At 43.8% G+C, this 24,570-nt stretch overlaps 1 protein-coding gene and 1 long non-coding RNA gene across 7 annotated transcripts in view; one reads left to right on the top strand and one right to left on the bottom strand.

Moving 5' to 3' along the window:
• Nucleotides 1–8,526, bottom strand: part of NME8 (NME/NM23 family member 8) — a 49,751-nt gene extending 41,225 nt beyond the window's left edge. For both annotated transcript variants that reach the window (XM_077864083.1, XM_077864084.1), the window contains exons 1-5: nt 8,410–8,526; nt 7,563–7,602; nt 7,426–7,483; nt 7,125–7,231; nt 663–734 (exon numbers count right to left, since the gene is read on the bottom strand). In XM_077864083.1, coding sequence (XP_077720209.1) covers nt 663–734; nt 7,125–7,231; nt 7,426–7,483; nt 7,563–7,595 — 270 coding nt within the window. In that variant the 5' untranslated portion in view covers nt 7,596–7,602; nt 8,410–8,526. The remainder of the gene's footprint in view (nt 1–662; nt 735–7,124; nt 7,232–7,425; nt 7,484–7,562; nt 7,603–8,409) is intronic.
• Nucleotides 8,527–8,665: 139 nt separating this feature from the next.
• LOC144293001 (uncharacterized) lies at nt 8,666–21,976 on the top strand. Of its 5 annotated transcripts, XR_013360428.1 has the most exons (6): nt 8,675–8,796; nt 15,229–15,372; nt 18,333–19,823; nt 20,297–20,371; nt 21,027–21,139; nt 21,624–21,976. It is a non-coding gene; the product is annotated as an uncharacterized LOC144293001 (long non-coding RNA). The 5 variants fall into 5 exon arrangements; XR_013360429.1 differs by lacking the exon at nt 15,229–15,372 and having other exon boundaries at nt 8,669–8,796; XR_013360431.1 differs by lacking the exon at nt 15,229–15,372 and having other exon boundaries at nt 19,234–19,823.
• The last annotated feature ends 2,594 nt before the right edge of the window (nt 21,977–24,570 follow it).

The raw sequence follows: 24,570 nt of genomic DNA, 5'->3' as shown, positions 1-24,570 counted from the left end.
ACACTTAGTGGGGAGTCCTCTTGTCCCTCTGCCCTTCTCCCAGTTCGTGCTCACTCTCTCTCAAATAAATAAATAAAATCTTATTTAAAAACACAAAGGAATATTGTGAGCATTGAAGGATGAACTATGCAGGGCTGGGAGGAAACTATCAAGAAAAAAAATTAAATATTGCATCCTTCTCCCATACATAAAAAGCTACTACTGACAAGTTGGTGAATGTGCTTCCTGTCTTCTTTCTACACATTTGTACATACAGAGATAAGAGAACATATTTATTACATAATAGTGGTCAGACAGATATGTCCTCATAGTAGTACACGTGAATCCTTGGAACCAATTCTTTGCTACTGGGTATCTAAGAAATTTCAATATTTCACTCCTGTAAACAACAATTCCTCAAACAATCTCTGGTTATTTCCTCAGGAAAGGTAAATGCCATCTTATTTGTCTTTCCCACCCCACCCCCATTAACTCAGCTTGTCTAACCTCCCCAACTCACTACATGCTCCTAGAGGTCAGGTTACAAAATATATTAATAGACAAGCAAAGATTAGGCAACTATAATCAGAAAATAGTTCCATGGTAATTTTACAATGCTACTTGCTATTTAACTGTAAATTGGAATCTGATCATATATTTGAGATGATAAATCTTATACTTACAACACTAAAGAGAAAAACAGGTTCGCATTTATCTCTAAATGGCTGTAAAGTCACAATGTTGTCAGCTTCTGCCTGAAAAAACATATAAACATTTCATATAATAATAAACGAAACCATATCCAAGTTATGAGATACACAATGCTAAAAAAAACACAGACATACAAAATTTTTATTATGTTTACTACAGCATTTTCTGAATGTTATAGTTGTCCTAAGGATCAAATTGCATCATTTGGCCGCAGTCTGACTTCTCATCACTCACCTTTGTGGTACCCAACCTGCAGCTAACCTTGCCTACATCCAGTTTGCACATCACTCCCTCCTTACCTGCTCTTGCTCTTCCTTTACAAGCCAGGTCAAGTATCCCTCCTCCAAGAATCTTGTCTTGCTCCCTCCTGCTGCAAATCCTCTCCCACTCCACACAAAACTTTACTGCCCTTCCCTCAGAGGCTCCATTGTCCCTTTCAGTATCGTACCACCATCCTATGGGCCTATCTCACTTCTTTTTTTTTCTTTTTTTTTTTTAAGTAGGTTCCACACCCAGCATGGAGCCCAACACGGGGCTTGAACTCACAACCCGGAAATCAAGACCTGATCTGAGATCAAGAGTCGGACATTTAACCGACTGAGACACCCAGGCACCCCCCATCTCACTTCTTTTGATCAGAATTATGATGTTTCATATAATCCTTTGCATGTCACTTTCCTTGGGCATCCATTATGGGGCCATACTTAAAAAGGAGCTTACTTTCTCCAAATTTTTATTTAAGAGAAAGTAAGCTCTTGGGCAGCCCGGGTGGCTCAGCAGTTTAGCGCCGCCTTCAGCCCAGGACCTGATCCTGGAGACCCGGGATCGAGTCCCACCCACATCAGGCTCCCTGCATAGACCCTGCTTCTCCACTCTGCCTGTGTCTCTGCCTCTGTGTGTGTGTGTGTGTCTCATTAATAAATAAGTAAAATCTTTAAAAAGAGAGAGAGAGAGAGAAAGTAAGCTCTTTAAGAAAAAATGGTGGTATTGCCTCTCCCAGAACATACACACAGAAGAGCCAGCAGACACTCTTTCTGTCCCCCACCCATCAGCATAGGTACAGAGACATCTGCTGAGGGCAGCTAACATGGACCCTGGCTCTTCTCTGGGCTTTGCCCCAAACCCTCAGCTCCTGCACCCTGGTGCACCTTTCCTTCAGTGTCAGACCTGTATCAATTCCAGTGTGGCAAGACCCTCACCCAGAGCAATTTCCCATCACAACAGGTCCCTAAGGTTTGGAGTTTTATTTTTTTGTTTAAGGTTTTATTTATTTATTCATGACAGACAGAGGGGGAGAGAGAGAGAGAGAGAGAGAGAGAGAGAGAGAGAGAGGAAGAAGCAGGCTCCATGCAGGGAGCCCGACGTGGGACTTGATCCCGGGACTCCAGGACCATGCCCTGGGCCAAAGGCAGATGGCTCAACCACTGAGCCACCCAGCGATCCCCAGGTTTGGAGTTTTAAAATTCAGCCAGCCTGGGTAGGATAGAGCCCAAAGTGCATTATGCTGGTCCAGGCAGGCAAACAACCGGACGGACCCAGACTGTGTAAGCAATGATCTGAAAAATACCTAGGATGCCTGAGGAGGGGAAATTATTCGCTCTTCTGGGAAGGGTCCCCTGACAACAGTGAGCATGAACTCCCCTCTGCAGGGATAAAAGAGCTGGCTGGCTCCCCTATCCTCAGCATAACCTGACATCGGTAAACAGCACAGTGCCAGCACTGGCTGCCTACATTACAGTAATCGATGGTAGCCACTTTAACACCCTGCTTACATCAATGGACAGATAATCTAAGCAGAAAATCAACAAGGAAACAATGGCTTTGAATGACACACTGGACCAGATGTACTTCACTGATGTAGTCAGAACATTTCATCCTAAAGCAGCAGAACATTTCATCCTAAAGCACATTCCTTTCAAGTGCACATGGGACATTCTCCAGAATAGATCACATACTAGGTCACAAATCAGCCCTCAACAAGTACAGAACGATAGAGATCATAGCATGCATATTTTCTGACCACCACGATGAAACTTGAAGTTACAAGAAAAAATTTGGAAAGACCACAAGTACATGGACGTTAAAGAAGGGGTTAACCAGGAAATTCAGGAGGAAATTTTAAAAAACACATGGAAGCAAATGAAAATGAAAACACAATGGTCCGAAACCTTTGGGATGCAGCAAAAGAGGTCATAAGAGGAAATGTATAGGACTATAGACTACCTCAACAAGCAAGAAAAATCTCAAATCACAGTCTAACCTTACACCTGAAGGAGCTAGAAAAAGAACAGCAAATGAAGCCTGAAGTCAGCAGACGAAGGGAAATAATAAAGATTAGAGCAGAAATAAACAATATAGAAACAAAAAACCAGTAGAACAGATCAACAAAACCGGAGCTGGTTCTTTGAAAAAATTAATAAAGTTGATAATCCCCTAGCCAAATTCATCAAAAAGAAAAAAGGACTCAAATAAATAAAATCATGAATGAGAGAGGAGAAATCAGAACCAACACTATAGAAATATAAACAATCATAAAAGAATATGATGAAAAAGTATATGCCAACAAATTGGGCAATCTAGAAGAAATGGATAAATTCCTAGAAACATATAAACTAACAAAACTGAAATAGGAAGAAATAGAAAATTTGAACAGATCCATAACTAGCAAAGAAATTGAATCAATAATCAAAAATCTCCCAACAAACAAAAAAGTACAGTTGTCTTCACAGGGGAGTTCTACCAAACATTTAAAGAGTTTATACCAAAAAAAATACATAAATAAAGAGTTCATACCTATTCTTCTCAAACCATTCCAAAAAACAGAAATGAAAACTTCCAAACTCATTCTCTGAAGCCAGCATTACCCTGATTCCAAAACCAGACAAAGACCCCACTAAAAAAAGATTTTGGGACGTCTGCATGGCTCAGTGGTAGAGTGTCCCAGGGCGTGACCCCGGGGGTCCTGGGATGGAGTCCTGCATCTGGCTCCCCACAGGGAGCCTGCTTCTCCCTCTGCCTGTGGCTTTGCCTCTCTCTGTGTGTCTCTCATGAATAAATAAATAAAATATTTTAAAAGGCAAAGGGGATTAGAGGCCAATATCCCTGATGAACATGTATGCAAATATTCTCAACAAAATACTAGCAAACTGAATCTAACAGCACATTAAAAGAATCATTTACCACAATCAAGGGGTTGATTGAACCCTTGAATAAAGGGATTTAATCCTGGGTTGCATGCCTGGTTCAATATTCACAAATCAATCAATGTGATATATTAATATTAATAAAAGAAAGGATAAGAACCATATGATCCTCTCAACAGATGCAGAAAAAGCATTTGACAAAGTACAGCATCCATTCTTGATAAAAATGCTCAATAAAGCAGGGATAAAGACTTATCAAAATCATAAAAGCCATAAACAAAAAATTAAAATGTCTATATTACACACTACACTTTTAAGGCAATCTCTATCAAAATACCACCAGCATTTTTCATGGATCTAGAACAATTCTAAAAATTGTATGGAATCACAATAGAAGACCCCAAATAGCCAAAACAATCTTGAAAAAAGAAAAGTAAAGCTGAAGGCATTAAGACAGTGTGGTACTGGCACAAAACAGACACATAGGTCAATAGAACAGAATAGAGAACCCAGAAATGGATTCACAACTATATGGGCAACTAATCTTCAACAAAACAGGAAAGAATATCTGATGGAAAAAAGACAATCTCTTCAACAAATGGTGTTGGGAAAACTGGACAGCAACATGCAGAAGAATGAAACTGTACCACTTTCTTACACCACACACAAAAATAAATTCAGAATGGATGAAAGATTTAAATGTGAGACAGGAAACCATCAAAATCCTAGAGAAAAACACAGCAACTTCATTGTCATTGGCTGTAGCAACTTCCTATGAGATACATCTCCAGAGGCAAGAGAAATGAAAGCAAAAATGATTATGACTTCATCAAGATAAAAAGCTTCTGCATAGTGAAGGAAATAATCAACAAAACTAAAAGGCAACCTACGGAATGGGAGAAGATATTTGCAAATCACATATCTGATAAAGGGTTAGTATCCAAAATCTACAAAGAATTTATCAAATTCAACACCCAAAAAACATATAATCTTGTTAAGAAATGGACAGAAGACGTGAATAGACATTTTTCCAAAGAAGACATACAGATAAATGACACATGAAAAGATGTTCAACATCACTCATCATCAGGAAAATACACATTAAAACTACAATGAGATATCACCTCATACTTGTCAGAACAGCTAGGACTAGGAAACGACAGATGTTGGCGAGGATGTTGAGAAAGGGGAACCCTCCGTACGGAGGTTCCTGAAAAGTTAAAACTAGAACTACCCTACAATCCAGCAATTTCACTACTAGGTATTTACCCAAAGGATACAAAAATACTGATCTGAAGGTATACATACACCCTGATGTTTACAGCAGTAGTATCAACAGTAGCTAAATTCTGGAAAGAATCAAATGTCCATCATCTGATAAATAGATAAAGAAGTTATCTCTGTGGGAGATGGGCAAGATGGGTGACAGGTAATGAGGAGGCCACTCAGGAAGAGCACTGCGTGTTGTATGTACATGATGACTCACTAAACCCTACACCTGAAACTAGTATTACACTGTATGTTAGCTAACTAGAATTTAAATAAAAACTTGGGAGGAAAAAACAAATTCAAGTTGTCCTACATTGATTATAAACAATTATATATTTAATAATAGTGTGTTCCTCTATATTAACATATCATCCCTTGGGCCGGCTGTCAGGAGACCATTTGGTAGGGTCTTCTCTCCAAGATGGGTTTTGCAACCTAAGGCGATTGTTTACAAACTGGGATTTCTGGAGGTTCTTCAATTACTGGGAAGAAGCCAAGAGAGGGTCCCTCAGCCCTGTTAGTCAGAGGAGCTGTGTTGTAATCTACATATGAAAACATGCAATGGAAAAAAAAAAAGAAAACATGCAATGAGTTGAGGTTTCATGTTTGCTGGGGGGGACTATGCATTTTAGGTATAAAGAGTAAAGATATGAAATCAGTTATGTGCTTCTGCACCTTAGGTCTAGGGTGGTTTGGACTTGTTTCTGTCCAGTAGAAATAGAATGTGGCCACACATATATTTTTAAATTCTCCAGTAACCACACTTAAAGACGAAAGAAAAACAAGGAAGAATAATGTAAAAATGTATTTTACTTAATCCAAATTATGATCACTTCAACATGTACTCAGTGCAGAAATATTAATATTTCATTTTCCTTTTTCCATACTAAGTCTCCAAAATCTTGTGTGTATTTTCCATATAGAGTACATCACAATTTGCATGCTAAATTTGAATCAGAAATCATTGATTGGTAATTCGATTTCATAAAATGTATAGTCAAAAAAAGTCAATGTGCATGCCGAAGTTGTCCCACACAACTTAAGAAGTTCTATAATTTCTGAATTGATTATCAGTTTTTTAATTTAAATTCAAATTAATTGACAGGCACTGAGGGGGGCACTTGACGGGATGAGCACTGGGTGTTATTCTGTATGTTGGCAAATTGAACACCAATACAATAAATTTATTATTATAAATAAATAAATAAATAAATAAATAAATAAATTCAAATTAATTAAAATTAAACATTCAGTTCCTCAGTCACACTAGCCACATTTTCAAGTGCTCAAAAGCCACTTGTGTCGAGTGGCCATCATATTAGACAACAAAACTCTATGCAGCTGATAACCCGATGTGGGACAAATTGAATAATCAATACAGTAAGTTTAGTTATAATATTTTAATTCCTCGGCACATCTGGGTGATAAGTGAGGGGAAAATCACTACTGCTGGAAAATCAGTAACTGGGTTAAGTGCCCAGAGACCTTCCCAACACAAACCAGAGCAGCACCTGCAGCCCTTATTCTAAAAGACACACACTGAACACACAATCAGATGAAAAGAAACAGGTCAATAGACACACATCGTATGTATCCTTTCTGGTGTTCGCAACCATGGTAAACAACTTTAACACTACAGGAACTGGGATAAAAATCATCATTCTCAGATCCACTAGAACTAAATTATACAGTAAAACTGCCAAGTAAATATGGTCTTTTTCTGAAGAGTTGGCAGGCTGTTTAAGACCATCCTTAAAGGGGATCCCTGGGTGGCTCAGCGGTTTGGCCCCTGCCTTCAGCCCAACGTGTGGTCCTGGGGTCCCAGGATTGAGTCCCACGTTGGGCTCCCTGCCTGGAGCCTGCTTCTCCCTCTGCCTGTGTCTTTGCCTCTCTCTCTCTGTTTCTCATGAATGAATAAATTTTTTAAAATCTTAAAAAAAATAGAAGACCATCCTTAAAGACAATACTTAAACATTTGGAAGTATCAAAAAAATAACTGTTTAATGGAAACGAAATCCTTACTACAACAAAATGCAGAAGTTCATCTTCGTTCAGCTCATTTTTCAGCTTTCTGAATAAAGGTTGCATTGCTTTGCAAGGTCCACACCAGGCTTGGTAAACATCGATCACTAGAAGATGATAATGTTTAGGAAAAAACACAGTCAAAAGAATCTAGAATAGCAGCTTATCCCGATACTAGGGCGGGGACACTGATGGAGCGGGTTTTTACACTGTTAGTGGGGAGATGCGCTCTGTGTTGGGGTGTCCCGGGGTGCCCTGGGCCCAACTCCAAACTGCTGGACAACCAGGTGAGCCTCAGTACCTGTTAGGCCTTTGTTCTGCAACATCTCATCCCACAGGCTCTGACTATTCACGACTGCCTACAAGAAGGCCCGCACTGCACAGGGGTGTTTAAGGACCAACGCCCCCCAGTAAAGACTGTTGATAGGTCATGCTCACCTGTAGCTGGATCTCTCGCTTTTTGCCTGCCATTTAGCCACTAGGACATGAAAAAAGGAAGAAAAGCAGAAAACGTTTGCGAGAAAACGTAAATGATATTAATGCCTAGGCATTCAAGCAGTGTCTTCAAGTCCTGTAGAAATTTTCCCTGGGGGCTCCATGCAGGGAGCCCGACGTGGGACTCGATTCCAGGACTCTGGGATCACGCCCTGAGTTGAAGGCAGGTCCTAAACCGCTGAGCTACCAGGGCATCCCGAATTAATGCATTAGTTTTATTTTTATTTATTTATTCACGCGAGACACACAGAGAGAGAGGAGAGGCAGAGACACAGGCAGAGGGAGAGGCAGGCTCCACGCAGGGAGCCCGACGTGGGACTCGATCCCGGGTCTCCAGGGTCACGCCGTGGGCTGAAGGCGGCGCTAAACCGCTGAGCCGCCCGGGCCGCCCCGGGGTTCCTATTTTCTTTGTTCGGGACGTGCTAACCGCCTATGGCCGCGCTCACGGGCGCCCGAGGTCCCATTCTTACAAGACCCTAGTGCGTCCCTGGGCACAGCATGCAGCACGCGCAGCGCGAAATCAGCTGAACCCCAGACCGCCCGCCCCGCGGGGACAGGGGCGCTCGGCGTGGGTGCGCCCGCGCGTGACAGCGGACCCAGCGCAAGACCGAGGAGCGGTTCGCGACCCGGCAGCCACATGCAGCGGGGGTGCCGAGGCTCCAGCAAGCCCGGGGGCAGCAGGTCCTCCTCTAAGCTACCCGGGACCAGAAGGCACAGCCGCGAGCATCCAAACCAGCCCCCTGGACCAGGCCCGCGGCCTTGGTGCGCTCGCTGCAACCGCGGCGACTACCTGGGCGCCCAGCAGGTGCCTGCCCAGCGGTGGAGGCGGGACCACGACGCGGGACCCGCCGGAGCGGGAGGGGGCGGGGCCAACGTCTGCGGCCGTCCCTCCGGCGCCGCGGGGGCGGGGCCTCCAGGCTCCCCGGCCCCAGTGCGCAGGCCCAGAAGCGCGAGGAGCCTCGGGCCTGGGAATCCACAGCCCCGGCGCCTGCGCAGTCCCGGCCGGCGCCCGCGGGCTTGCTCGCGGCTCCCCGGCCCCAGTGCGCAGGCCTAGAAGCGCGAGGAGCCCCGGGCCTGGGAACCGACAGTCCCGGCGCCTGCGCAGTGCGGCCGGCGGGGCTTGCTCGCCGCTCCCCGGGGCTCCGCGCCCGCACCGCCCGCCCACCTACAGCCGCAGGTGGGTGCGCCTCGGGCTGGGGGGGCTCGCGGAAGCCCGGCGTAGCCTGCCCGCAGCCTCTGCCCCGACCCGCCTCCAGCTCCTCCTCCTCCTCCTCCTCCTCCTCTTTGCCTTCTTCTCCTCCTGTTATTTAGAAATAACAATTCTAAGAGCTCGCGCACGCCCTTCCCTGAGCTTCCGCCACGGTCGGCATCGTTCAGGACCACAGTCCAGGGATCCTCGGAGCCGGGACCCTAAGGTTACGGAACTACTCTGGAGGCCTCGTCCCAGCTTCCTTTTCCCCTGAACGTCCTTTTTCTGGCCGAGGACCCAACGCAGAGTCCCTGCCCTATTGCACTCAGCTGTCAGGTCTCGGTCTCCTCCAACCTGCGAGTTTCTTCACACCTTCTTTCCTGGTCTTTTATAACGTCGGCGTGCAAGTCTTTTTTATTTCATGATGTAGAATTTCATTTGTAGAATTTATATCAGGAATATTTTTTTAGGGCAGCCGCGGGTGGCTCAGCGGTTTAGCGCCTGCCTTCAGCTCAGGGCGTGACCCCGGGGTCTCGGGATCGAGTCCCGCGTCGGGCTCTTTGCATGGAGCCTGCTTCTCCCTCTGCCTGTCTCTCCCTCCCTCTCTCTCCCCACCCCCCCCCTCGGATAAATAAATCTTAAAAAAAAAAAAAAAAAGGAATATTTTTTAGGGCAGCCTGGGTGGCTCAGCGGTTGAGCGTCTACTTTGGGCTCAGGTGGTAATACTGGGGTCCTGGGACTAGGTCCCGCATGGGGATCCACGGGATGCCTGCTTCTCCCTCTGCCTGTGTCTCTGCCTCTCTCTGTGTGACTCTCATGTATAAATAAAGAAAATCTTTAAATATATATATATATATATATGTATATATATATACACATATAAAGTAACTTTTTCCTAAAAAAAAAAAAAAAAAAAAAAAAAAAAGATTTTTATTTGAGAGAGAGACCTGGGGGGTGGGCCAAGGAGAAAGAGGCTCTCCCCTGAGCAGGGAGCCCACCTCCGGCTCCACTCCAGGACCTGGGGATCATTACATCAGCCCAAGGCAGACAGACAGACTCGTGTTTATTTGTTTGTTTGTTTGTTTTTCTTAAATTTTTATTTATTCGTGAGAGACACAGAGAGAGGGGGAGGGCAGAGACACAGGCAGAGGGAGAAGCAGACTCCTCGCAGGGAGCCCGACGCGGGATTCGATCCCGGGACCCCAGGTGACCCCAGGGTCACGCCTGGGGGCCGAAGCAGACGCTAAACCGCTGAGCCAGCCAGAGATGTAACTCTTAACAGACTGAGCCACCCAGGCTCAGTAACTTTTTCTTAAAGCATATTCTTTTTTTTTTGGCATATGAATTCTGTCCTTTACACATAACATCTTTTTCAACTTGCTCTATTTTCTCTTAGTCTTAGGATACAATTTGCTGGGTCAGCTGGCTATCCTTGGTGATCTTTTTTCTTTTCCTATTGTCACTTTTGACTATGAGCTCATGTTTTGGAGGGATCAGTTTTCCTGTGAGCCCCTGTGCCAGGGCTGTAGAAGCATACCTGCTTCCCATATGCCTTTGCTTGGCCCCAACAGTATTTAGGGTACCAGATACGTTGAATATTCATTAATTTTTTAGCTTGTATTTCCTATCTTACTTAGCTGAAAATCTAAATCCACTACTAAGGATAGCACAATTCTGGAACCTGAATTTCTTATCAGTGATTTTTTTATTTAAATAGAACTCCTAAGGGTCGGTTTGCCCAGGTGGTTCAGTTGGTTAAGTGCCTGCCTTCTGCCCAGGTCAGGATCCTGGGATCCAGCCCCATATCAGTCTCCCTGCTCAGTGGGGGGGTCTGCTTCTCTCTCTTCCTTTGCCCTTCCCTACCACTCACTCTCTCTCTCTATCATGTGCACTCTCTCTCTCTCTCAAATAAATACATAAAATCTTTTTTAAAAACTAAAATAATGAATTCCCATGGATGGCCAGCATCCTTGCTCCTGCCACTAAGCCCGTGGAAGGGGGAGGTGGATATAATCCCATTTCAGAAATGAGCCAGCCCATCTTTATTTCCAGCAGCATACAGGTAGTTGCAGCTAACTTTGAATATGGAAGTTGAAACCTGGACACTGAGGCCCTAGTGTGTGGACACCTATTAAGGCTTGTTCTACATTCTTTTTTTTTTTTTTTTTAAGATTTTATTTATTTATTCATGAGAGAGAGAGGCAAAGATATAGGCTGAGGGAAAAGCAGGCTCCGTGCAGGGAGCCTGATGTGGGACTGGATCCCAGGACCCCGGGATCACACCCTGAGCAAAGGCAGATACCCAACCACTGAGCCACCCAGACATCACTTGTTCTCCATTCTAACACTCCAAAATGAATCCTTGTTTCAAGTGTGCTCACCTCTACGAATTCAGATTTGCCTTTTGTCTTTTCTTTCCTGTATATTTCTTTCTCTTAGTTTTCAACTAAATTAAAAATTGTTGTATTTTTAATTGCATTATTTTATTCAGTTTTTCTACGCGTTTAGCCCTACACCAGACAACTTTCTGCACTAGCTTGCTCAATCAATCATGTTGGCTGGAAATTAATCTGCTGACTTTTCATCTCATGCCTCCCCTGTGAATTTATGATTTTTAACTTCACTTAAAAATCAAACTTTGCCCAAGTTTTCTTACTTTCTGCAGTAAATAATTATCAGAGATGATGCTTGTGAGCCATCCTTAGCCACTGCCACTCCAGTGGCCTTACTTATTTTTCCCACTGCCCCCATAATGAGGTTCTCTCTTTTTTTTTATATTTTATTTATTCATTTATTCATGAGAGACACAGAGGGCGGGGGGGCAGAGACACAGGCAGAGGGAGAAGCAGGCTCCATGCAGGAAACCTGATGTGGGACTCAAACCCAGGTCTCCAGGATCACACCCTGGGCTGAAGGCAGCACTAAACTGCTGAGCCACCCAAGCTGCCCACAGATTTTATTTTAAACGAACTATTTCTTTTCTTTCTTTCTTTCTTTTTTTTTTTTTTTTGGTTCACATTGGCAGCTTCCTTTTTTTATATATAAATTTATTTTTTATTGGTGTTCAATTTGTCAACATATAGAATAACACCCAGTGCTCGTCCCGTCAAGTGCCCCCCTCAGTGCCTAAACGGAACTATTTCTGTGCGGAAATAAAGGTGCTCTGTCTGGGATCAGCCTCTGAAAATCTGAGTGGTGCCTCGGGCTGCCACCTCCCCGAGGAGGTTTCCAGCTCGGATTGGGAGCCCACTTCAAGGACATGGACCCTTCTTGAGTTGCTGTTCATCTTGCAATAAGCTTGTTTGGTCTTCTTGTTGAGGAGAATCAAGAAGGCACTTCTAGAATCAAAACCTCCTGAGCCCAGGAGGGCTAGAAGCCTGTGCTCGAGCCAGCGAGGAGGACTCAGTCGACCCCAACCTGGTTTTAGTCCTAACTACATTGTTGTTTTAGGTTTCATGTTGAAAAACCAAATGGTGTTTGTTTTTTTTATCAGATTTCATTTTATTTATTTTTTAAAGATTTTATTTATTTATTCATGGGGGGGCAGAGAGAGAGGCAGAGAGGCAGAGGGAGAAGCAGACTCCATGCAGGGAGCCCGACATGGGACTCGATCCCGCGTCACAGGATCACACCCTGTTCCCCTGTGGGAATCCCCCCAATGCGGGACTAGATCCCAGGACCCTTGGATCTCAACCCAAACCCAAGGCAGATGCTCAACCACTGAGCCACCCAGGTGTTCCACCCCCCACCCCCCCACCCCCATAATGAAGTTCCTTCTGTTAACCTTGGAGTGAGACTGGCTCTATTTTTATAGACAGGGTGAGTGGCTGGCTTAATCTGGGAAATTTTTTTGTGTTCACTTTTACTGGGGAAGAATTCTCTAATAACATACAAAACTCTTATTTTTTTTAATTCAAGCAATCTGGTCCAGGTAGACTATAAAGTAGTCTGTAATTAGGTAGACTGTAAAGAAAATAAATAGTTTAAGGACTTACTTTAATTCATCACTTTAGCTAGTGATAGAGTCAAACTAGTCTATCTAGGATAAATTTATGCAACTTTTAATTTATTTATCCTGTCTTTTTTTTAGATAAAAAATTCCAGATTCTGAATTCCAATTTTAAATGTCATCTAGTAATAGTGAAGCATACATTCTCTTTTCCCATGACAAAATTAAGAATCTGAGAATAATGAAAACTCAGTATTAAAAACTCAGATTGAAAGAACCTATTATTACTATAACCGACTGGGAACTGCAAGATTGGTAGGTCTGGATTGGGAAACTCATTCTGTGCAGCCTTTAAATCCGAACTAATCTGCTTTCTTAAAATTAATCAGGATGAGTCTTTGAATATCCCTTCTTCCGCCTGGCTCAAAGACTCAGAGAGTCTCAATAAACCACAATGGTTACTATTCCTCTGCAGTTCAGGCACTGATTTTTTTTTTTTTTTTTTTTTTTTTTATGATAGTCACAGAGAGAGAGAGAGAGGCAGAGACACAGGCAGAGGGAGAAGCAGGCTCCATGCACCGGGAGCCCGATGTGGGATTCGATCCCGGGTCTCCAGGATCGCGCCCTGGGCCAAAGGCAGGCGCCAAACCACTGGGCCACCCAGGGATCCCCAGGCACTGATTTTTAAGGCAATTGCAATTTTATTTTCCACACATCATATTTCTTGCTATAGTCACTTAAAGTTATGTTTCTTAAGTAAGACGAGGAAGGAAAGGCAGGTTAGGAGAGTGGAAGAACTAGCTAGTGGCATCTGAGTCATAATGAGTGGTGGTGTGCTGGTAAATGTTAACAAGCTCTCTTGGAAATGATCACAAATTATTATACATTTTACGCCATAAATAAAAATAATGTGTAGCAACAAGTAACAAATAATTACAAAGTATACAATACTCTATTGAAAATTCCACACAGCCAATAGATTTTTACAAAATGTTTTCACTGATTTTTGCCAGACTCACATTCATGGCCAATTTATAGTTGCAATTCATTCACAACTTGCCAGACACAAAATATGAGTGAATGCTTGGCCACTTTTGCCATTAAAATCATGTTAAATAGGGTTGCCTGGGTGGCTCAGCAGTTGAGCATCTGCCTTTGGTTCAGGGCATGATCCTGGGGTCCAGGATCGAGTCCGGGTTGGAGTCCCACATTGGGCTCCCTGCATGGAGCCTGCTTCTCCCTCTGCTTATGTCTCTGCCTCTCTCTGTGTCTCTCATGAATAAATATAATCTTTTTTTTTTTAAATCATGTTAAATAGAGAAGCATGTCAAAATACCAGTTTTTTTTTTTTTAAGATTTTAATTTTTACTCATGAGAGATATATAGAGAGAGGCAGAGACATAGGCAAAGGGAGAAGCAGGCTCCATGCAGGGGCCTGATGCAGGACTCCATCCTGGATTCCGGGGTCACCTCCTGAACCGAAGGCAGATGCTCAACCACTGAGCCACCCAGGTGTCCCTAAATACCAGTTTTCATGCACTTTTATCTCTGTATCATAAAGTGTTTTGAGAAGTAGTAATCTTCCCACCGTTCTAAACTATCACACTATTCTTGAACAAATAATGTTGGTTATGTTTTAAAATATATCTGTTAGATAGCAAAATACTGATGAGCACGTGTTTTCAAATTTGAAACACTTTCCTTTTGCAAAATGAAAAAAAGCTTTCCTATGAGATTTCTTTTTTTTTTTTAATTTTTATTTATTTATGATAGTCAGAGAGAGAGAGAGAGAGAGAGAGGCAGAGACACAGGCAGAGGGAGAAGCAGGCTCCATGCACCGGGAGCCCGACATGGGATTCGATCCCCGGTCTCCAGGATCACACCCTGGGCCAAAGGCAGGCGCTAAACCCCTGCGCTACCCAGGGATCCCTTCATAGGTACCCTCTATGCTGCAAAAGGCACTGCAAAGATTGTACCCTTTTATGATCATCATTCTTTTGTTATTTTTCTTTTTTTTTTTTTAAGGTTTTATTTATTCATAGAGATGCAGAGAGAGAGAGTAGCAGAGACACAGACAGAGAGAGAAGCAGGCTCCATGCAGAGAGCCCGACGTGGGACTTGATCCCAGGTCTCCAGGATCACACCCCCGGCTGCAGGCGGCGCTAAACCGCTCTGCCACCAGGGCTGCCCTCTTTTGTTATTTTTCAATGAAATTAACAGCTTGGGTAATAATGTGACAGGTATAAAATGGCCTAATCTCAGCTGGTCTGGATTAACAACACACTTGTGTCCCAAGCCACTTGGAGCACCATGGTAACTCTTGGCCAATACTATGGAATATATTAAGTAAAGATAAATGATACTATGGAATATATTCCATATGGAATACTATGGAATATATTAAGTAAAGATAAATTCTGCAACTATACGTCCATGAGTTGTTTTAAAGATTTTATTTATTTATTCATTAGAGACACAGAGAGAGGCAGAGACACAGGCAGAGGGAGAAGCAGGCTCCCCGCAGGGTGCCTGATGCAGGACTCAATCTCAAGACCCCAGGATCACGACCTGAGCCAGAGACAGACGCTCAAACCCTGAGCCACCCAGGCATCCCTGTGAGTTGTTTTAGAGTGGGCATATGAGCCTGCCACCATCATTCAGGAATAATAATCAGATTTAGGATTTGTTGAAGCTCAGGAGTGAAGGGTGAAAGGGGAATCAAGGGCCACACATAGCTGGAATGTGCCCATGTGTGACCATCTCTCTATAAGAAATACTCAGCAGAACTTGAGCTTCTCTATGCCTTTGCATCTATGTGGGTGGTTGGAACCTAGAGATAAAGCATGTACTTTGCAACACAGAAATGAGAAGACAAAGAAGCCACTGAGGACACTGCTGATAACGAATATACAAATATTAACAAAGCATTATATCTTTAGTTTTCAGATGAGAAAATAAATGCAATTAGCAATACCTAACTTTTTCTCCTGGAACTATATACATTTTTTTGCATACCTCAAGGAAGGTGTGCATAACACATTAGAGACTACTGGATAGAAAATCAAGATATCCACAAAATATCTGGGCCGGAGCTAGAGATGTGCAGACAACTGGCATATTGAGAATATTGGAAGGACGCCGGGGTGGCTTAGCAGTTGAGTGTCTGCCTTTGGCTCAGGACATGATCCTGGGGTCCTGGGATCAAGTCCCGCATCAGACTCCTTGCAGGGAGGCTAGGCTGCTTCTCCCTCTGCCTGTGTCTCTGCCTCTCTCTGTGTGTCTCTCGTAAATAAATAAATTAAATATTTTTTAAAAAAGAAAAAGGACATTGGAGTAGAATTAAAGGTCCAGGAAAGTATGGCATTTGAGAAAGTGAAGCCCCAAAGGGGTACACTAGGAACATTAACATATAGGAAAAGAAAAGGGAAGCTAAAGAAGGAAATTGAGAAAGCATAGCTAAAATGGTAGAAAAACCAAAGGCAGGTGCTATCATAGAAATCAAAGGATGAGACAAGGTAAAGCCAACATTTGTCTATATTGTGAAATTCTATAAAGTGGTCAAATAAAACAAAATGGTCAAATTAAATGCTGCTCACTATGACTGAACAACAAAGAAGTCAATGTGGATGACAGTGTTTTCAGTGGAGTGGTCTGGGGAAAATCACTTGAAGAGAGAATGTCAAGTCAGAAAGTGGAGGCCCAGAGAACCAACAGCTCTTTGCAGAAACTTAAGGATGAAGTGAAGGGACAGTCGCCAAAGGAATGTGGGTGGTGGAGGGCTGGTTTCTTTTCAATAAAATGGAAGTTTACTACACTGTATTTAAATGGTGATTTTTAAACATCAGGACAGCAGGGGGCACCTGGGTGGCTCAGTCAGGTAAGCACCTGCCTTTGGCTCAGGTCACGATCCTGGGATCCAGGGATCCAGTCCCGCATCAGGCTCCCTATTCAGGAGGGAGTCTGCATCTCCATCTCCCTCTGCCCCTACTGTGGCTCATGTGCGCACACTCTCTGTCAGATAAATAAAATCTTTGAAAATGAATTTTAAAAATAAGTAAAATTCAGAAGAGCAAAGGTTGAAGAAGTAGTAGCCCTTGAAGAGGTGGGAGGGCACAGAGAAAGGGAACAAGCCTCAGATGGGAGGAGCTGAAGAGCTGCATTCCTTCCAGCTTGGCCTAAAGAAATATTACAATGTTTCTATATCCTGTTCTCCTCTAGTTTATAAATTTATTCAATATCTTATGTTTTCAGTGACTTTTCTGGTGTGCTTCTTTTTTAAAAAAAAATTTATTTACTTATTTGAGAGAGAGAGAAAAATAATGAGCAGAGGGAAGAGCAGAGGGAGAGGGAGAAGCAGGCTCCCCTCGGGTTAGGGAGCCCAAGGTGGGCCTCAATCCCAGGACTCTGGGATCATGACCTGAGCTGAAGGTGGACGCTTAAGCCACTGAGCCACCCAGGTACCCCCACAAATTATTTCTATTTCAAGTATCCTGAAGTTTCCCTGGTGTCTAAAACCATTACCATTCAAAAGTCTCTATCTGTAACCTATAGTTTTACCCAATCTGTCCCCTACCCCCAAGATGGACCTTTCCTGCTCATCTGCTTGTACTCACTGACCTTTGACACACATTGTTTGTTCCTTAAGATCTTCTTTCCAGCTTAGCTCTTAACTCAAGGCACAGGAAAAGCAAAATCCCCTCGAGCAAAACCAACTGCTCTGACAAGACATCCAGCCCGTCCAGCCTGTCCACCCTTCCAGACCAGTCAGAGCTGAACTCCTGACTCAGGCCTGCATAGAAGGACGGGAGAGTGACCTCTGGAAAGCCCCACAACTACCTTTACCTCATTATAATGCTAAAATACATAACATGCGGGAGATCCCACAGCTCAGTAATGCCTGTGGCTTTATGGGAAAACTGTGAAACTTCCCCACATTGAAAATGGGAAGATTTACAACAGATGGATGACTTAAAAAGGTTTCAATTCTAAAACAAACAAACAAACAAAAAACTCAGAAAACCAGTGTGACAATTGGAGTAAATGTGATTAGGGAAGTGAAGCCAGAGATAAGGATGCAGTTTTAGAATATAGGTGAGGTTTGGTGGGGTGAGATCTGGAGCCAAGGACCAAGAAAGAATTGTTTGTTTTTTTAATTTTATTTATTCATGAGAGACAGAGAGGCAGAAACACAAGCAGGCTCCATGCAAGGAGCCCGACGTGGGACTCGATCCCGGGTCTCCAGGGTCACACCCTGGGATGAAGGCAGGCGCTGAACCGCTCAGCCACCCAGGGATCCCTCCAAGAAAGAATTCTTGAGGCATCTTTGGTGCAAAATAGTGGTTTGATTTTTTTTTTTTTATGAATCTCCAGTAGGGAATATAGATATTTGTAGCTTGAAAAAGGTTTCTAAATGGAAATATGGAACATAATCATTGCCGTACAGAGAGTAATTAAAATCTCTGGATAAAATATCATGACTAGAGGAAAACAAATAGAAGATGTGAACTAGGATTAATCCTGGGGCAGGCCAATACTTTCATTAAAAGCTTTTTTTTTTTTTTTTTTTTTTTTTTAGGTGTCTGGTGGCTGCCTTCAGCTCAGGGTGTGATCCCGGAGTTCTGGGATCGAGTTCCACACTGGACTCCCCATGGGGAGCCTGCTTCTCCCTCCGCCTATGTCTCCGGCCCCCTCTCTCTGTGTGTCTCTCATGAATAATAAAATATTTTTTTAAAAACTTTTTTTAATTCATAAGTGATACATGTTTGTTGGGAAAATAAAGGTTCCACTATTCACTATTCTCGGGAGGCCCTGAGGTCAGGAAGAGCTGCTGCCCTGGGGATTGTGAGGAGTGACCGATTACATACTTGGGAGTTGGGGGAGAAGGAAGACGGAGGTTTTCAAAAGAACTTTCTTATGCTGAAGAGGACCTTTGAGATACTACAGGCCTTGTCATTGTCAAGTTAAGGGTGTTTTCCCCTTTAGCAAGGTATTTACTTTAACAGAGTTGGAAGGCACCTGGGTGGCTCAGTGGTTGAACGGCTGCCTTTGCTTCAGGGCGTGATCCCAGGGTCCTGAGGTCGAGTCCCACGTCTGGCTCCGCACAGGGATCCTGCTTCTCCCTCTGCCTATCTCTGCCTCTCTCCGTGTGTCTCTCATGAATAAATAAATAAAATATTTAAAAGAACTCATGGACGTATAATTGCAGAATATCATTTATCTTTACTTAATATATTCCATAGTGTTGGCCAAGAGTTACCATGGAGGGAGGAGCATTACATTCTGTCCACTTCAAGTATCTACCAATGGGCTGCAGGTTATAATTGTATCTACATTTCCTTTTGGAAGCTAAGTTACTGATAAAAGTTGCTTTTTTTCTTTTAGATTACCAAGACATTTGTAAATTGAGGGAGACTTATGTCTTGCAGGACTGTGATTTCTATAAGTTAACTATTTGTTTTTCCTTTCCTTACCTTCAGGGCAGCCAGGAGTTAATGAGGAATGTCACACATATCCCACCTTGGGGGGGCGGGAGTTGTGGGGTGTCAACTTCTCCTTTTTCCTCAGCTAGCCTTCTGTTTCCTCATCAATAATAAGATAGAAATCTATCGTAGCAATCCAGGAGCGCTAGGCTACGGGCCCAAATGAAGGCAGAGACCACAGGCAAGGGGCAAAAAAAGACTTGTGAGATATTTGAGGGGGAGTATCAATAGGACTTTGGGAAGTAGCCCTTTCCAGGGGTGAGCGAGGAGGAGGAGAAGCTGCTGAAAGCTCTAAAGTGTCAGATTTGGCTGAGTGAATGATGCCTTTTCACATGAGAAGTATCAGAACTGGAGGGAAGACCATGAGTTCAGGGATTTGAGGATGACAAAGTAGAAGGAGAAGACTAATCAGTGCCACCGAGGGCTAGCTGAGGACAAAGCACAAGCTGATAGCCCACAAATGACCCCCCCCCCCCAGGATAGGATATGGGTGACATTCCTCAGGAAGTTTCCAACTGTCTTAATATCTTGCTAGAGGGACAAGCAATCTTTGACTTGACAATGGCAAGGCCTCCACTATCTCATTGGTAAGTCCTTTTAAAAGGACTTTAGCATATGAAAGTCCTTTTGAAACCTCCCTTTTCCTTGTGACCCCTGAGTCTGCAGGTATATAACCAGCCACCCCTCCCAATCCCTGGGACAGCAGCTCATCCTGCCCAGGGGTCGTGTTCTCAGGCCTTAATCAAACCACCATTTTGCACCATAGACATTTCAAGAATTCTATCTCGGTCGGCAGCTCCAAACCTCACCTATATTCCAAAACCTCATCAATATTGACCATTGAGTCAGGATTATTATGATCCACAGAATTAGTGAATCCCCAGGGAACAATCCACAGGGAAATGGGGAGGAGGCGGTGAGTCCTCTGGGTGCTTTCAAGGCCAGTTTACCTTTCCATCTGGCACCTGATTTTATTACTGTCAACATCTCTGCCTCTGCTCCCCCTTCATTATTCGTTTGAATCTGTTGATATTCGTGAAATCTTTTCTTTCATGAGAAGGGGAGGAGGACGTCTTGAAGTGGGCGAGCTAGATTCTTGTCTCATGGAGTCGAAGAATGAATCTCACAGACAAAGGTGAGTAAGTAAAGGGAGAGAAGTTTATTAAGTGGGGATACAGAGAAGGCTCTCGGGGTGAGAGGGTCCCGACAGGTTGCCACTGGGGGCTGGGAGTGGCAGTCTTCTACTGGGAGCTGACTGGGAAGCTCGTGGCCCTGAGATTCTGGTGTTGTCTTGGTTTGAGCAAGGACTATTGATAACAGCCTTAATGACTGACTTCTTTGTGGTCTGGTTATTTTCCGTGGTTACATTGTAGCCACCAAAGAAAAATATTCCCTAACATCAGGGACCAGGTGGTCTGCTCTACTCCCTTATCTCTGGTTTCCTTACATCTCAGCATTTTGGGGATTTCTCTGAGCCAGACCACATAGCCCCCTGTCTATCTCTCCCTACCTAGACTTGCCTGTCCCTTACTCAGTTGGAGTCAGGGTAGCCCAAGAAAATGAGAAGGGAAGGTTACCCTCCCACTCTGCCCTAAAGAATGGATTCAAGTTAATCAGCTTCCTTTTTTTTTAAAGATTATTTATTTATTTATTCATGAGAGACACAGAGAAAGACATAGGCAGAGGGAGAAGTAGGCTCCCCATGTGGCCCAACATGGGACTTGATCCCAGGACCCCGGGATCATGCCCTGAGCTCAACCACTGAGCCACCCAGATGTCCCATCTTCCAGCTTCTTTGCAGGAAAGAGAATGCAACTTAGATGGAGAAACTGAAGAGGCATTAATGAAAGGACACCTTCCAGAGCTGTGAACAGATATGAGGAAGCCAACAAGGGATACTGATGTAAGTAGACACTAGTAGCACCAAGCCCAGCCCTGAAGGGACTAAGGAAAGAAAAGACCTTGGAACTCCCCATCGAAGGCAGGGAGAGCAGAGCCATGCAGCTGGAGCCTAGAAGGACTACAGGCCATGCTGGAACTGTGATGACCAAGTAGGGAAGGGGCAGAGAATAAATGCTTCATCCTCACACCTCCCTCTGGATGGATCTTCTGCTGGTAACTCCCAGTGGTCAAATCCAACCAGGAGCCCAATAAAAAGAAAACCCAAAGCATGGCACATCAGGGCCCATTTCCTGGTGCTCAGAGCAGGGCAAGGTAGAGAACAGCAAATGGAACAACATATAGGGTTAGACAAAAAAAGATCAGAAACATATAGGGAAGTTTATCCAGAGACTTAAAAGATTCTAGACATGGAATGAAAGCCGGAGCTAACAGAAGTCTGAAAGACAGTTTTAGACACTCTGGGCCTAGTCAGAAATGCTTTGCAGGTCAGCCAAGGACGTGTGGCTGGATTTGGAGAGGGGACCATTCATTCTGTCCAGCCCTGGCCCTGGAGCCCAGCAGAGCTCTCGTGTTTCAATGGCTGTAAACCCTGGAAGAATCAGAGGATCTGGGGCATGGACACTGGAAGGCTTGTGCCATTTTGTGGGGAGACGACTTTGCCACAACCAGGAGCATGAGCAAGAGAGGAAGGACAGGGCGGATCCATGTGGTGGTGCAGCTGGTGGTCCTGTGTGTGGATTTGCAAGAGGAAGGCTTCCTGGCCCTCAGGTCTGTGGGCTGGAGCAATAATAATAAGTTGCTTAATAAAAATATGACATGACATTTTTCTATAACCAAACGCTGATGGTATCTGGGGTATCTTGCGTCACACATATATTAGTCAAGGTTCTCCATAGAAATGGAACCAATATGTATGGAGAGAGAGAGAGATACTGTACTTGCTGTGCACTGCTATTTGCAACTTCTGCAATACCAATTAATTTTATATAGGCTCTCTGAAGTAGGTTCTATTATTCCCATTTCACATATGAGGAAAGTGAATTTCAGAGAGATACAAGGCCAGTCTCATAAAAAAAAGGGTCCTCAGGTACATGTCTAGATAATCTCTGAATGATCCCCATCTGTGCTAATATATTAGCTAATATATTAACCATGAGCCACGTGTGGCTACTGAAATGTAGCCACTCAGAATTAGGATGTGCTACAAACAAATGCCAGATTTTGAAAACCTCAATATGAATAAAAGAATGCAAAGAATCTCATTTTTTTTTTTTAAGATTTTATTCATCTGTTTGACAGACACAGTGAACACAAGCAGGGAGAGCAGTAGGCAGAGGCAGGAGAAGCAGGCTTCCCACTGAGCAGGGAGCCCGACTCTGGGCCCTATCCCAGGACCCCAGAACCATGACCTGAGCCAAAGGCAGACGCTCAACTGACTGAGCCAGCTAGGCGCCCCTCATTAATATTTTTTTTCATTAATAATTTTTATATATTTCTTTAAATGATAATACTTTGGATACAATGGGTTACATAAAGCTTGTTATTAAATTCAATTTCACCTTTTTATTTTTTTAATATGACAACTAGAAAATTTTAAATGACATGTAGCTCATGTTTGTGACTTGTGTGTTATATTTCTATTAGGCAGCACTGATCTGCCCAAATTTCATTTGTGGTGAGTCACTAATTGTTCCAAGTTGCATAACAAGTTGCCCCCCCAAATCCAGTGGTTTAACACAATCATTTCACTATATCTCTCAATTGTATGGATCAAGAATTCAGGCAGGATTGGGTGGGCAATTTCTCTGCACCTGGTGACGTAGACTGGGATCACTTGGTGGTATCCACACGGCAACTGGATGGTCTGATGAACCCAAGCAGCTTCCTTCACATGCATGGTGCTAGGCTGGAAAGCTGGGCTTCTCTGGGCTCATCTTCCCCCTCATCTCCAGTTGTTCATTGCAGACATCTCCAGGTGTTCTCCCCAGCAAGGAAGTCAGACTTCTTCCATGACAGTACAGGCTCCAAGAGGAGGTGTTCCAAGGGACAGGAAATGGAGGTTTCCAGTCTCATAAGGCCCACTCCTGGACATTAGTAGTGTCATTTTTCCTGTGTTCTGTTGGTTGGAGCAGTTACAGATTCCACTCACAGTGAAGCGTAAGGGATATAGATGCCATCTCACGTCAAAGAATTTGTGTCCATTTTTAATCTATCAAGTTAATCTGGAGCAGTGATTCTTACACTTTAGCCCACATCAGCAGCACCTAGAAAGCTTGTTGAAACAAGGCTTATCATTAGGTTCCACATCCAGAATTTCTGAATCAATAGGTCTCAGGTGGAGTTCAAGAATTTGCATTTTAATAAGATCCCAGATGCTGCTCCTGCTGGTGGTGGTCTAGGAACCACACTCGGAGTACCAGTAATCCATACATCAATATGACTAACAAAGAGTAATTCTTTGGTTTTTTTGTTTGTTTGTTTTTGTTTTTGTTTTTGTTTTTGTTTTACAAAGAGTAATTCTTACCCACTCCCCACTTTGCAATCTTTTTTTGTTAAGATGTTTATTTATTTATTCATGAGAGACACAGAGAGAGGCAGAGACACAGGCAGGGGGAGAAGCAGACTCCCTACGGGGAGCCCAATGCGGGAATGGGAATCGATCCCAGGACACCAGGCTCACACCCTGAGCTGAAGGCAGACTCAACCACTGAGCTACCCAGTTGCCCCTCCCCTTTACGATCGTCACTGTAAACCACCCCAGGGCATTTCCATGTAATATCAGGTATTCCTACTCCTTTTCTTCAGGGATAGAAGCAAAGCTTATACAATACCATACACAATTCTTATTGACTCGGAGAACTGGCAAGGATGTGCTTGTTACCATGAACAGCTGGCACAGGCAGGAACTAGCAAGTGGATTATAAATCTCAGACACAAGTGCCTTATGTGGCATCATTCCCCTGGTGTAAATAACCCCCTTACTGAGTTTGTCATCTCCTACTGCATAACACTCTGAAACTTAGTAGGTTAAGACAATAGACATTTATTATCTCATAGTTTCATATCAGATTAGCAGAACGATACTGGCTAATGGTCTCTCAGTGAAGCCCATTCAATGTTAGCCAGGGCTGCAATCACCTCAACACTCAAATAGGAGAGGATTGGCTTCTGAGCTTGCTCCATGTCTACTGGCAGGTCTCAGAAGTTCCGCTTCCAAGCTCACTCACATAGGCTTAGAAGGCCTTGTTTCTTTGCCACTTGTGCTGTTCCACGTCATGGCAAATGGTTTCCTCCAGAGTGAAGCAATCCAAGAGACAGCAAGAAAGAAAGAGCGCCCAACATGGAAGCCATAATCTTTTTATAACCTGACCCTGGAGGTGATATCTCATTGCTCTGCCCTATTTCATTTATAAGAAGTCAATAGTCAGTGAA

The sequence above is a fragment of the Canis aureus genome, chromosome 21 (assembly GCF_053574225.1).
Source record: "Canis aureus isolate CA01 chromosome 21, VMU_Caureus_v.1.0, whole genome shotgun sequence".
Classification (NCBI taxonomy): Eukaryota; Metazoa; Chordata; class Mammalia; order Carnivora; family Canidae; genus Canis; species Canis aureus.
The sequence above is the reverse complement of the archived record's forward strand: the minus strand, read 5'-3'. Positions and strand labels throughout refer to the sequence as shown.